General features: G+C 43.6%; 1 protein-coding gene across 1 annotated transcript in view; it reads right to left on the bottom strand.

Moving 5' to 3' along the window:
* The window catches only part of LOC139391805 (electrogenic aspartate/glutamate antiporter SLC25A13, mitochondrial-like), a 98,314-nt gene that overhangs the window by 37,127 nt on the left and 45,704 nt on the right, over positions 1 to 15,483 (bottom strand). The window contains exons 9-10 of the mRNA XM_071139361.1: positions 14,253 to 14,337; positions 1,635 to 1,719 (exon numbers count right to left, since the gene is read on the bottom strand). Coding sequence (XP_070995462.1) covers positions 1,635 to 1,719; positions 14,253 to 14,337 — 170 coding nt within the window. The remainder of the gene's footprint in view (positions 1 to 1,634; positions 1,720 to 14,252; positions 14,338 to 15,483) is intronic.

Raw genomic sequence — 15,483 nt, 5'->3', positions numbered from 1 at the left:
AATAGGGTTATCCACTACATAGGGGATAGGGTTATCCACTACATAGGGAATAGGGTTATCCACTACATAGGGCATAGGGTTATCCACTATATAGGGAATAGGGTTATCCACTACATAGGGGATAGGGTTATCCACCACATAGGGAATAGGATTATCCACTATATAGGGAATAGGGTTATCCACTATATAGGGAATAGGGTTATCCACTACATAGGGAATAGGGTTATCCACTATATAGGGAATAGGATTATCCACTATATAGGGAATAGGGTTATCCACTACATAGGGAATAGGATTATCCACTATATAGGGAATAGGGTTATCCACTATATAGGGAATATGGTTATCCACTACATAGGGCATAGGGTTATCCACTATATAGGGAATAGGGTTATCCACTATATAGGGAATAGGGTTATCCACTACATAGGGAATAGGGTTATCCACTACATAGGGAATAGGGTGCTATTTGAGACGTAGGGAATAGGGTTATCCCCTACGTAGGGAATAGGGTTATCCACTACGTAGGGAATAGGGTTATCCACTACATAGGGAATAGAGTTAACCACTACATAGGGAATAGGATTATCCACTACATAGGGAATAGGGTTATCCACTACATAGGGAATAGGGTTATCCACTACGTAGGGAATAGGGTTATCCACTACGTAGGGAATAGGGTTATCCACTACATAGGGAATAGAGTTAACCACTACATAGGGAATAGGATTATCCACTACGTAGGGAATAGGATTATCCACTACATAGGGAATAGGGTTATCCACTACGTAGGGAATAGGGTTATCCACTACATAGGGAATAGAGTTAACCACTACATAGGGAATAGGGTTATCCACTACATAGGGAATAGGGTTATCCACTACATAGGGAATAGGGTGCTATTTGAGACGTAGGGAATAGGGTTATCCCCTACGTAGGGAATAGGGTTATCCACTACGTAGGGAATAGGGTTATCCACTACATAGGGAATAGAGTTAACCACTACATAGGGAATAGGATTATCCACTACATAGGGAATAGGGTTATCCACTACATAGGGAATAGGGTTATCCACTACGTAGGGAATAGGGTTATCCACTACGTAGGGAATAGGGTTATCCACTACATAGGGAATAGAGTTAACCACTACATAGGGAATAGGATTATCCACTACGTAGGGAATAGGATTATCCACTACATAGGGAATAGGGTTATCCACTACGTAGGGAATAGGGTTATCCACTACATAGGGAATAGAGTTAACCACTACATAGGGAATAGGGTTATCCACTACATAGGGAATAGGGTGCTATTTGAGACGTAGGGAATAGGGTTATCTCCTACGTAGGGAATAGGGTTCTATTTGAGACGTAGGGAATAGGGTTATCCCCTACATAGGGAATAGGGTTCTATTTGAGACGTAGGGAATAGGGTTATCCCCTACATAGGGAATAGGGTTATCCCCTACGTAGGTAATAGGGTTCTATTTGAGACGTAGGGAATAGGGTTATCCTTTTCGTCTGGGAATAGGGTTATCCCCTACGTAGGGAATAGGGTTCTATTTGAGACGTAGGGAATAGGGTTATCCCCTACATAGGGAATAGGGTGCTATTTGAGACATAACCTTGACTTACCACCAGCGATGGAACCCAGGCCAAACCTGTAAGCGGACTCTGCTACCTGGATGAGAACAGAGCGGGACGGGTCCCCACCAGACAGCTGAAAGAGTGACACAACAGAGAGAGGGGGATAAATGGGGAGAGAGAGAGAGAGAGAGAGAGAGAGAGAGAGAGAGAGAGAGAGAGAGAGAGAGAGAGAGAGAGAGAGAGAGAGAAAAGTTAAATACCACAGTGTGCCATCACAGCAGCAAGATTTGTGACCTGTCGCCACAAAAAAAAGGCAACCAGTGAACAAACACCATAGTAAATACAACCTATTTATTTTCAATGTTTTACTTGAACTATTTGCACATCGTTACAACACTGTATTTAGACATAATATGACATTTTAAATGTCTTTATTCTTTTGGAACTTTTGTGAGTGTAATGTTTACTGTTCATTTTTTATTGTTTGTTTCACTTTTGTTTATTATCTATTTCCCTAGCTTTGGCAATGTAAACATATGTTTCCCATGCCAATACATTCCCTTGAATTGAATTGAAAAGAGAGAGCGAAGAGAGAGAGAGAAAAAAGAGAGAAAGAGATATCAGACAAGCCATAATATCCCATGTTTAAATCATAAGTCAGACCTTGTAGTTGAGCCCTAAAGGCGTCAGCATGTTTCAGTTCGGCTGGCACCTAGCCGAACTGTACGAGTGTGCTCGCATACTCCCTTAAAACACCTTCAATTGAAAAATTTGAAAAAAGCGGCAATAGTACGTACGGTTTGTCCATTTTGAGACACCGTAGCCAGTATGCCCTTCTTCAAAATAGTCAGAATTTAGATAACAAGAAATCTGTTAATAATTTGTAAAAAAAAAATTACAAAGGAGATCTTAGTCGCACCATTTTATATTTATGTAAAGTTTGGTGCACTATTTCTCAATAAAGTAAATTGCATAAAAACAAGTCGCCACTCATTGAATGACAACAAAGACTTTATTGAGGAATCCCCACTGTTGACCAATCACCGAAGAACTTTGGCTTGACTCCAGTGAAAAGACGGTGTGCCCAAACCCTCACCGAAGTCCAAAACAAACAAAAACATCACAAAATGTTGTCATATATGCACAAACTCTTCTGAACTGTTTCGTCTGGGAAGCATGCGGATGCCTTTAGCCCCATCTTGATTCCCACAGAGTAACAAGAGCAGTACACTGTCTCATTTCCCATTATAAAGCTCATTTATATTCAGTCCTACATCAATTCAGATCAGACAGTTTACATGCGTCATCAGAATCACTTAAATGCCTATATTTCATCTGTCCTTTAGAAAAGCTTAAAGATTGTAAGTGTTACGTTGAGTTCACTTCAGGGAATCACGATGCTGAATAAAACACTGTTGTCTATTCTGTGTCATGAGTCATGACATGATTAGACAACATCACATGCTGTACTTAGTCATCTCATGTGACGCCACAAGATATTTCATTTCAATTATCTCTATAGGCTATATATTCACATTTATGATGGCATACAGTGATAAAATTAATTGCCCTCTAGCACCGATTCCCATCCATTTGAATGTTAAAACTCTCTTGAATTACAGAGATTCATTTGAGAAACTCCAATCAGGCACAGAAGCATTGGGTAGGAAGTTAGTGGAACAAACCCAGAATTAGAAGCCTTGCTTTGATTGGATTCCACCCCCGCCCCTGCCCATGCCATAGGCACACATCAGAGCACAAAACCAGCTGAGTGTTACTATTGCTGTTAGACAGTTATAGCCAGCCAGAACACCGAGCATTCTGCTCCACAGTACCTGTCGCCTAGCCGGGCCTGCTCAGCCCTCATCCCTGGGTAAAGGAGGTGGAGAGGTGGGGCCCTCTATGGTGGAGAGGTGGGCCCCTCTATGGTGGAGAGGTGGGCCCCTCTATGGAACAGGTCCACCTGGCAGGAACTATCTGAGCTCCTGACCCCCCTCTGTCGGCCCCTAATGCTCCTAGAAGACCTCCCCCTTCCTTTCCCTCCTCCCTCCCTGTTTCTCTGAGTCACAGCCAGTGGCGTAGGGGATAGAGAGGGGAAGAGAGGAGGGGTGGAGGTTGGAGGTTCAGAGGGAGAGCTGGCCTGCAGCCCGCGGAGTCCAGACCACAGCCCAAAGCGGCTCATTGTGGTGGGACTGGCGGCTCTAACCGGGGCCCCTGCTCCGGTCCGGCCTGGAGCCTAGTCTGGCTGCAGTCAGGGGAGGGGGAGGAAATCACCCCGCATCGCCGCGCTGTCTCACTCTTTAGACCAGGCAGAGCTACTAACAGGAGGAAAACAACAAACATCCATCCAACCTCTTTTTTCTTGACCTTTCGTTTCGTCCTCAGCTGTTTTGTTTCAAACCCCTTCACTCAGTCATTTCTCATTTCCCCCCTCAGTATATTTGAGATACAGTGTATTCAGAAAATGCATCCACAGGTACACCTCCAATTGACTCAAATGATGTCAATTAGCCTATCAGAAGCTTCTAAAGCCATGACATAATTTTATGGAATTTTCCAAGCTGTTTAAAGGCACAGTCAACTTAGTGCATGTAAACTTCTGACCCACTGGAATTGTGATACAGTGAAATATAAGTGAAATAATCTGTCTGTAAACAATTGTTGGAAAAATGACTTGTGTCATGCACAAAGTAGATGTCCTAACCGACTTGCCAAACTATAGTTTGTTAACAAGAAATTTGTGGTTGAAAAACGAGTTTAAATGACTCCAACCTAAGTGTGTGTAAACTTCTGACTTCAACTGTAAATTGAATGGACTCACTCTGTGTGCAATAATAGTGTTTAACATGATTTTTGAATGACTGCCTAATTACTGTACCCCACACATACAATCATCTGTAAGGTTCCTCAGTCAAGGGAGTGAATTTCAAGCACAGATTCAAGCACAAAGACCAAGGAGGTTTTCCAATGCCTCGCAAAGAAGGTCACCTATTGGTAGATGGGTAAATATTTAAAAAAGCAGAAACTAAATGTATCTTTGAGCATGGTGAAGTTATTAATTACGCTTTGGATGGTGTATCAATACACCCAGTCACTACAAAGTTAAAGGCATCCTTCCAAACTCAGTTGCCTCAGAGGAAGAAAACTCTCTGATAGGAGAAAACTGATGATGGATCAACAACATTGTACATATAGTTACTCCACAACACTAACCTAAATGACAGAGTGAAACGTTTCGACAGAATACAAATATTCCAAAACATTCATCCTGTCTGCAATTAGGCACTAAAGTAATACTGTAAAAAAATTGGAAAATACATGTACTTTTTGTCCTGAATACAAAGCATTATGTTTGTGGCAAATCAAATATAACACATCACTGAGTACTACTCTTCCTATTTTCAAGTATGGTAGTGGGTGCATCATGTTATGGATATACTCGTCATCGGCAAAGACTAGGGAATTTTTTGGGGGGATAAAAAGAAACAGGAATAGAACTAAGCACAGGCAAAATCCTAGAGGAAAACCTGGTTTTCTGCTTTCCAATTGACTCTGGGAGACAAATTCACCTTTCAGCAGGACAAAAACCTAAAACTCAAGCCCAAATATGAGTACACCAAACATTAAGAACATCTTCCTAATATTGAGTTGCACGCCCACCCCCCTTTTGCCCTCAGACCAGGGCATGGACTTTACAGGTTTTCGAAAGCATTCCACAGGGATGCTGGCCCAGGTTGACTCCAGTGCTTCCCACAGTTGTGTCAAGTTTGCTGGATGTCCTTTGGGTGGTGGACCATTCTTGATGACCATGTTTTGTTATAATCTCCACCCGGCACAGCCAGAAGAGGACTGGCCACCCCACATAGCCTGGTTCCTCTCTAGGTTTCTTCCTAGGTTTTGGCCTTTCTAGGGAGTTTTTCCTAGCCACCGTGCTTCTACACCTGCATTGCTTGCTGTTTGGGGTTTTAGGCTGGGTTTCTGTACAGCACTTTGAGATATCAGCTGATGTACGAAGGGCTATATAAATAAATTTTGATTTGATTTGATTTGATTTGATACACACGGGAAACTGTTGAGTGTGAATAAACAGCAGTTTTGCAGTTGTTGATACACTCAAACCGGTGCGCCCGGCACCTACTACCATACCCCGTTCCAAAACACTTAAATCGTTTGTCTTGCCCATTTGTATTTGTATTTATTATGGATCCCCATTAGCTGTTGCCAAGGCAGCAGCTACTCTTCCTGGGGCCCAGCAAAATTAAGGGAGTTATACAATTTTAACAACATTACAATACAAATTTCACAACACATTAAGTGTGTGCCCTAAAGCCCCTACTCTACTACCACATATCTACAACACAACATCCATGTGTACGTGTGTGTATAGTGCGTATGTTATCGTGTGTGTATGCATGTATCTGTGCCTGTGTTTGTGTCTCTTCACAGTCCCTGCTGTTCCATAAACTGTACCCTAACCCTAACCCTAGTGTTCCAAGTAGTCATGGCTCTAGGTAGTTCTGTGCGCCTCCCATTATCTGTTCTGGACTTGGGGGCTGTGAAGAGACATTTGGTGGCATGTCTTGTGGGGTGTCCGAGCTGTGTGCCAATAGTTCAAACAGACAGGTTAGTGAATTTAACATGTCAATACCTCTTACAAATACAAGTAGTGATGAAGTAAATCTCTCCTCCACTTTGAGCCAGGAGAGATTGACATGGACATTATTAATGTTAGCTCTCTGTGTACATCCAAGGGCCAACCGTGTGTCACGTTCTGACCTTAGTTCTTTTGTTATGTCTTTGTTTTAGTATGGTCAGGGCGTGAGTCGGGTGGGTTGTCTATGTTCGTTTTTCTATGATTTGGTATTTCTGTGTTTGGCCTGGTATGGTTCTCAATCAGAGGCAGCTGTCAATCGTTGTCCCTGATTGAGAACCATACTTAGGCAGCCTGTTTTCATTCACCCTTGAGTTGTGGGTGATTATTTTCTGTGTCTGTGTGTTCCACACAGAAGTTTTTTTTGTTTTTTGTTATTTCACGTTGTTATTTTGTATTTTTCAGTGTTCTATTAAAAGAATCATGAACATGTACCACGCTGCACATTGGTCTTCCGATCATTCCTACTACTCCTCGTCAGAGGAGGAAGAAGACCGTTACACCGTGCTGCCCTGTTCTGAGCCAATAGCAATTTTCCTAAGTCCCTCTTTGTGGCACCTGACCACACGACTGAACAGTAGTCCAGGTAGGTGCAACAAAACTGGGGCCTGTAGGACTTGCCTTCTTGATAGTGCTGTTACGAATGCAGAGCAGCGATTTATTGAGGACAGACTTCTCCCCATCTTAGCTACTTTTGTATGAATATGTTTTGACCATGACAGTTAGTCACCTCAACTTGCTCAATTTCCACATTATTCATTACAAGATTTAGTTGAGGTTTAGGGTTTAGTGAATGCTTTGTCCCAAATAAATATTTAGGACCAATTTATTCCTTGCCAACCATTCTGAAACTAACTGCAGCGCTTTGTTAAGTGTTGCAGTCATTTTAGTCACTGTAGTAGCTGACGTGTATAGTGTTGAGTCGTCCACATACATAGACACAATGGCTTTACGCAAAGCCAGTGGCATGTCGTTAGTAAAGATTTTAAGTAAGGGGCCTAGACAGCTGCCCAGGGGAATTCCTGATTTTATTATGTTCAAAATCAAATAAAATCAAATAGTTTTTGTCACATGCGCTGAATACAACAGGTGTAGATCTTACAGTGGAATGCTTACTTAGAAGCCCTTAACCAACAATGCAGTTTTAAGAAAATACCCCCCAAAAAGTAGGAGATACGAAAAACAAATATGTAAAGAGCAGCAGTAAATAACAATAGCGGGGCTATATACAGGGGGTACCGGTACAGAGTCAATGTGTGGGGGCACCGGTGTCGAGGTAATTTAGGTAATATGTACATGTAGGCAGAGTTATTAAAGTGACTATGCATAGATAATAACAGAGAGTAGCAGCAGCGTAGAAGGGGGGGAATGCAAATAGTCTGGGTAACCAGTTGATTAGATGGTCAAGAGTCTTATGGCTTGGGGGCAGAAGCTGTTTAGAACCCTCTTGAATCTAGACTTGGCACTCCAGTACCGCTTGCTATGCAGTAGCAGAGAGAACAGTCTATAACTAGGGTGGCTGGAGTCTTTGACAATTTTTAGGGCCTTCTTCTGACACCGCCTGGTATAGAGGTCCTGAAAGGCAGGAAGCTTGGCCCCGGTGATGTACTGGGCCGTATGCACTACCCTCTGTAGTGCCTTGCGGTCAGAGGCCGAGCAGTTGAGACTGTCTTGGTGTGCTTGGACCATGTTAGTTTGTTAGAGATGTGGATACCAATGAACTTGAAGCTCTCAACCTGCTCCACAATGGCCCCGTTGATGAGAATGGGGGCGTGCTAGGTCCTCCTTTTCCTGTAGTCCATAATCACCTCCTTTGACTGGATCATGTTGATGGAGAGGTTGTTGTCCTTGCACCACACGGTTAGGTCTCTGACCTCCTCCCTATAGGCTGTCTCATTGTTGTCAGTGATCAACAAAATTAATGATGGTGTTGGAGTTGTGCCTGGCAGTGGAGTCCTGAGTGAACAGGGAGTACAGGAGGGGACTGAGCACGCACCCCTGTGGGGCCCCCGTGTTGAGGATCAGCGTAAGGGATGTGTTGTTACCTACCCTTACCACCTGGGAGCGGCCCGTCAGTAAGTCCAGGATCTAGTTGCAGAGGGAGGTGTTAAGTCCCAGGGTCCTTAGCTTAGTGATGAGCTTTGAGGGCACTATGGTGTTGAACCCTGAGATGTAGTCAATGAATAGCATTCTCACATAGGTGTTCCTTTTGACCAGGTGTGAAAGGGCAGTGTTGAGTGCAATAGAGATTGCATCATCTGTGGATCTGTTGGGGTGGTATGCAAATTGGAGTGGGTCTAGGGTTTCTGTGATAATGGTGTTGATGTGAGCCATGTCCAGCCTTTCAAAGCATTTCATGGCTACAGACGTGAGTGCTACGGGTCGGTAGTCATTTAGGCAGGATACCTTAGTGTTCTTGGGGACAGGAACTATGGTGGTCTGCTTGAAATATGTTGGTATTACAGACTCGGTCAGGGAGAGGTTGAAAATGTCAGTGAAGACACTTGCCAGTTGGTCAGTCATCTGGACCTGCAGCCTTGTGAATGTTGACCTGTTTAAAGGTCTTACTCACATTGGCTGCAGAGAGCGTGATCACACAGTCGTCCGGAACAGCTGATGCTCTCATGCATGTTTCAGTGTTACTTGCCTCGAAGTGAGCATTGAAGTTATTTAACTCGTCTGGTAGGCTTGTGTCACTAGGCAGCTCTCAGCTGTGCTTCCCTTTGTAGTCTGTAATAGTTTGCAAGCCCTGCCACATCTGACGAGCGTCAGAGCCGGTGTAGTACGATTCAATCTTACTCTTGTATTGATGCTTTGCCTGTTTGATGGTTCATCAGAGGGCATAGCAGGATTTCTTATAAGCTTCCCAGGTTAGAGTCCCATTCCTTGAAAGCAGCAGCTCTACCCTTTAGCTCAGTGTGAATGTTGCCTGTAATCCATGGCTTCTGTTTGGGGTATGTACTGTGGGGATGACGTCATTGATGCACTTGTTGATGAAGCCAGTGACTGATGTGGTGTAATCCTCAATGCCATCGGGAGAATCCTGGAACATATTCCAGTCTGTGCTAGCAAAACAGTCCTGTAGTTTAGCATCTGCTTCATGTGACCACTTTTTTATAGACCGAGTCACTGGGGCTTCCTGCTTTAATTTTTGCTTGTAAGCAGGAATCAGGAGGATATAATTATGGTAAAATTTGCCAAATGGAGGGCGAGGGAGAGCTTTGTACACGTCTCTGTGTGTGGAGTAAAGGTGGTCTAGAGTTTTTTTTCCCTCTGACTGCACATTTAACATGTTGATAGAAATGAGGTAGAGCTGATTTAAGTTTCCCTGCATTAAAGTCTCCGGCCACTAGGAGCGCCGCCTCTGGGTGAGCGGTTTCTTGTGTGCTTATTTCCTTATGCAGCTGACTGAGTGCGGTCTTAGTGCCAGCACCCGTCTGTGGTGGTAAATAAACAGCCACGAAAAGTATAGCTGAAAACTCTCTAGGCAAATAGAGTGGTTTGCACTTTATCACAATATACTCTACTTCAGGCGAGCAAAATCTAGAGAATTCCTTAGATTTTGTGCACCAGCTGTTGTTTACAAATATGCACAGACCCCCCCCTCGTCTTACCGGAGTGTGCTGTTCTATCTTGCCGGTGCAGCATATATCCCGCTAGCTGAATATCCATGTCGTCATTCAGCCACAATTCCGTGAAACATAAGATATTACAGTTTTTGATGTCCCGTTGGTAGGATATTCGTGATCGTCAAATGTATTGTCCAATGATTGCACGTTGGCGAGTAATATTGACCAATATTGTCCAAGGATTGCACGTTGGCGAGTAATATTGACGGTAATGGCAGCTTTCCCACTCGCCTTCTGCGGATCCTTACGAGGCACCCTGCTCTGTGTCCTCTGTACCTATGTCTCTTCATCTTGCAAATAACTAGGATGTTGGCCTTGTCGGGTGTTCGGAGAATGTCCTGTGCGTCCTGCATGTTGAAGAAAAAATCTTTGTCTAATCCGAGGTGAGTGATCGCTGTCCTGATATCCAGAAGCTCTTTGTCTAATCCGAGGTGAGTGATCGCTGTCCTGATATCCAGAAGCTCTTTGTCTAATCCGAGGTGAGTGATCGCTGTCCTGATATCCAGAAGCTCTTTGTCTAATCCGAGGTGAGTGATCGCTGTCCTGATATCCAGAAGCTCTTTGTCTAATCCGAGATGAGTGATCGCTGTCCTGATATCCAGAAGCTCTTTGTCTAATCCGAGGTGAGTGATCGCTGTCCTGATATCCAGAAGCTCTTTGTCTAATCCGAGGTGAGTGATCGCTGTCCTGATATCCAGAAGCTCTTAGTCTAATCTGAGGTGAGTGATCGCTGTCCTGATATCTAGAAGCTCTTCATCTAATCCGAGGTGAGTGATCGCTGTCCTGATATCCAGAAGTTCTTTGTCTAGTCCGAGGTGAGTGATCGCTGTCCTGATATCCAGAAGCTCTTTGTCTAGTCCGAGGTGAGTGATCGCTGTCCTGATATCCAGAAGCTCTTTGTCTAATCCGAGGTGAGTGATCGCTGTCCTGATATCCAGAAGCTCTTTGTCTAATCCGAGGTGAGTGATCGCTGTCCTGATATCCAGAAGCTCTTTGTCTAGTCCGAGGTGAGTGATCGCTGTCCTGATATCCAGAAGCTCTTTGTCTAATCCGAGGTGAGTGATCGCTGTCCTGATATCCAGAAACTCTTTGTCTAATCCGAGGTGAGTGATCGCTGTCCTGATATCCAGAAGCTCTTTGTCTAGTCCGAGGTGAGTGATCGCTGTCCTGATATCCAGAAGCTCTTTGTCTAGTCCGAGGTGAGTGATCGCTGTCCTGATATCCAGAAGCTCTTTGTCTAGTCCGAGGTGAGTGATCTCTGTCCTGATATCCAGAAGCTCTTTGTCTAGTCCGAGGTGAGTGATCGCTGTCCTGATATCCAGAAGCTCTTTGTCTAATCCGAGATGAGTGATCTCTGTCCTGATATCCAGAAGCTCTTTGTCTAATCCGAGATGAGTGATCTCTGTCCTGATATCCAGAAGCTCTTTGTCTAATCCGAGATGAGTGATCTCTGGCCTGATATCCAGAAGCTCTTTGTCTAATCCGAGATGAGTGATCTCTGTCCTGATGTCCAGAAGCTATTTTTTGCCGTAAAATACGGTTGCAGAAACATTATGTACAAAATAAGTTACAAATAACGCAAAAAAAAACATAATAGCACAATTGGTTGGGCGCCCGTAAAACTGCTGCCATTTCTCCTGGCGCCATTTTATTAAAGAACACCCTCTGTATTCTGTTAGACAGGTAACTCTTTATCCACATTATAGTAGGGGGTGTAAAGCCATAACACATACGTTTTTTCAGCAACAGACTGATCGATAATGTCAAAAGCCGCACTGAAGTCTAACAAAATTTATGAATGGCACAAATACATAATCCATGTCTCAACGCTTAAAAATCCTTCTTTAACTTGTCTTCTCCCCTTGCTCTACACTGATTGAAGAGGATTTAACAAGTGACATCAATGAAGTCTAACAAAACCCTATGAATGGCACAAATACACAATCCATGTCTCAAGGCTTTAAAATCCTTCTTTGTCTCTTCACCTTCATCTACACTGATTGAAGTGGATTTAACAAGTGACATCAATAAGGGATCATAGCTTTCACCAGGATTCACCTGGTCAGTCTATGTAATGGAAAGAGCAGGTGTTCTTAATGTTTTGTATACTCAGTGTACACTGGAGTTGCTTACCAAGACAACATTGAATGTTTCTGTGTGGCCTAGTTACAGTTTTAAATTAAATTGTCTTGAAAATCTAGGCAAGACTTGAAAATGGCTGTCCAGCAATGAGCTTGAAGACTTTAAAAAAACAAATATGGCCAAATATTGTACAATCAAGGTGTGCAAAGCTTCCAGGGACAGATTCCAATTTAGGAAATTCCGCCTTTCTTATGCATGCCTTTCCTACACACTTCTTAGTAGTTGGTATTCAGACTTACCTTATGCAGGTGCGTAACGGGCTTTGCAAGCGAGGTTACCTTGCTGAATAAATGTAATTCAACCAATGAAAACCCTCCCACTTACTGGCCAACAGATTTTCTCATGGAGTTTTCATTCAATGGCATTTTCAGTACCTTTATCTTAAGCCATCCCTTTAAATAAGGTGTAACTTTAATTATAATTTTGTCAACAGAGTCAATAGAACACATTCAAAAGCAATCAGAAAATAGGGATCAATGAAAGTATGCCATCTATGCATCTTCATCTCAGTTTCAGCACCAACTGGTAGATTTAAAAAATATTTTAGATTATTTAGGCACATTTTAGGGCTAGGAAAGTACGTATGAATTATTTTAAAAAACTGTTTTGGAGAGCCTTTAAGTACAAAATATATGGATTAATAAAAAATACAGTGGTTTGATTCATTCTGAAAGTTGTCATATTCAAGTTCAAACCATGAAATATTGGAAGGTGAAAAAAGATGTACAATAGGGGTTGAACAGTAGTTCTATAAATCTACCCTAATCATGGAACTGTATGACAACGTTCCAGTCATCCTGAACCATGTGCCAGGCTCCAGGTTTAACCTGCTACATGTCGTCTGAGTTCCATAATGATTCAAGTAGGCTACATTATAACAAATTAGCAGACGTAACAGAGGTTTGTGTATTTATTATTTACCCAAACGGATTATATAATTTATAATAATTGACCTAGCTCTTATCAATAGCTTTTATTCATGTATAAATGATAGGTCATGGAGAATGCTGTTATGTCTATGTGAAAAAATTAAGTAGATGCTTTTTCCACTTGGAACCGGTAGTTTCGCCCGACCATACTCATGGTTTCCTCACGCGTAAAGGTGGTGGAATTAAGTCAAGGTCAGAATATGGCTGATCTGTAGACACACCTCCCCCAAACCTTCATTTCTGAGATCTCCACCCTAAACAAATAGTGGCTGAATAGCATTCTATTCTCATGCTTAAGTTCCACGTCAGAATACGCATATAGAGAAAACTGCATAAAAAAGCAATCGGGGCCTTAGAGACTTACCCAAAAGACTCATAGCTGTAATCGCTGCCAAAGGTGATTCTAACACGTATTGACTCACGGGGTTGAATACTTATCTAATCAAGATATATTAAGTGTTTTATTTTATAATTTTTCTTACACTTTGACATTACAGAGCATTTTGTGTACATAAAAATAAAATACAAAAACAGTCAATTTTTATCCCAATTTGTAACACAACAAAATGTGGAAAAAGTCAAGGGATGTGAATATTTTTTGAAGGCACTGTAACCTATTTAAACGGCTGGAGTTAGTCTTAAATTAACAAGGTTTTAAAAAAAAAATGACAAAGATACAGTATACTGTCATAGAGAGGTTTCTGATATCTAATTGTATTTCTTTCTCTGGAGAGATCCAATCAAAGACACACTTTTAGAAGTTGTGTTCTCCTTGGCATTTAGTTCAATGGCTGTCATTTGAGAATCTGACACAAACAGAGCAAGTGTGCTGGAAATCGGACTGGTATGTGGGGATTTAGAAAGATTCTATTTTTTCTTCAGTTTCTTATGTTTCATGTTGGATAAGTCTGTCCTAGAGTATTGCTCATATATATTCAGTACTGGAAGTAATCATAGAAAGACCCAACATCACCAGTGAACTTTTGCTCTGACCATTACCAGGACATGTTTCTAGACTACAGTTAGAGAATAACTATGGCCGGGATTCAATCCAAGGTGCTCTATAGTGCAGGCCACTAAACAGCCGACAATGCACCTTTTAAAGGCATTTGCACAGATCGCATTCATGGCAAACGCTGCGCAAGCCGGCTCAACTGTAAATTACCTTTAAAAGTATGTTATAGTCCACTGCGCTACAGAGCTTTGAATTGAATCGCAGCCTATATCTCTGAAGCTGAAAAAGATGCTAAAACATTCAGCAAGTCTTCTTTTCTGTCATTTTTTCTTTTTCCTTCTTTCTCTCTTTCTCTTTTACCTGTCTCTGGACCTCCACCAGGTTGTATGGGAGGGCCCCTTCCTCTAGTGGAGCAATCCTGTCAATGTCCACCAGACCAACACGACTGGAAGAGAGGAGAGAGGGAAAAGTTTCAAACGGTTCTACCATTTAAATGCTTCTGACATTTTCCTTCTGACCCCTGGTAAGATTTTCAACGATACTTGATATTCAACAATATCAATGACCAGCTACATCCCTCTCCCTCATTCTCTCTTTCCCTCGCTGCATCCAAACAAAACAAAACATTTGTCCGTGATTCCGGGGACCTCTCCAACTCTGTGCATGCGCCCCAGCGTCCACATAACATCTCTGTGACGTTCCCAGATTTGGGAGCAGCTCAATCCCCTCCGATTATTGGGAACAATTATCTCCTGCATCTCCAATCAGAGGCTTGGGAGACTATTAAAGTATCCCATTGCCCAGAAATAATAATCAGGTGCTCAGAGAGGGCACAAATTACTGGCACTCTACGCCGCCGGTCGACCCTATGGAGCAAGAGACATGGGAACGTGAGCCGTGTACAGTTAGATGAACCGCTGGCGTTCCCCTTCCCCTGTGGACTCCTCTTCCCCTGTGGACTCCCCTTCCCCTGTGGACTCCCCTTCCCCTGTGGATTCCCCTTCCCCTGTGGACTCCCCTTCCCCTGTGGACTCCCCTTCCCCTGTGGACTCCTCTTCCCCTGTGGACTCCCCTTCCCCTGTGGACCCCTTCCCCTGTGGACTCCTCTTCCCCTGTGGACTCCCCTTCCCCTGTGGACTCCTCTTCCCCTGTGGATTCCCCTTCCCCTGTGGACTCCCCTTCCCCTGTGGACTCCTCTTCCCCTGTGGACTCCCCTTCCCCTGTGGACTCATCTTCCCCTGTGGACTCCCCTTCCCCTGTGCACCCCTTCCCCTGTGGACTCCTCTTCCCCTGTGGACTCCTCTTCCCCTGCGGACTCCCCTTCCCCTGCGGATTCCCCTTCCCCTGTGGACTCCTCTTCCCCTGTGGACTCCCCTTCCCCTGTGGACTCCTCTTCCCCTGTGGACTCCTCTTCCCCTGTGGACTCCTCTTCCCCTGTGGACTCCCCTTCCCCTGTGGACTCCTCTTCCCCTGTGGACTCCTCTTCCCCTGTGGACTCCTCTTCCCCTGTGGATTCCCCTTCCCCTGTGGACTCCTCTTCCCCTGTGGCCTCCCCTTCCCCTGTGGATTCCCCTTCCCCTGTGGACTCCTC

This window comes from Oncorhynchus clarkii, chromosome 32, assembly GCF_045791955.1.
Source record: "Oncorhynchus clarkii lewisi isolate Uvic-CL-2024 chromosome 32, UVic_Ocla_1.0, whole genome shotgun sequence".
Lineage (NCBI taxonomy): Eukaryota > Metazoa > Chordata > Actinopteri > Salmoniformes > Salmonidae > Oncorhynchus > Oncorhynchus clarkii.
Note: the sequence above shows the minus strand (reverse complement) of the source record. Positions and strands in the feature narration are given on the sequence as shown.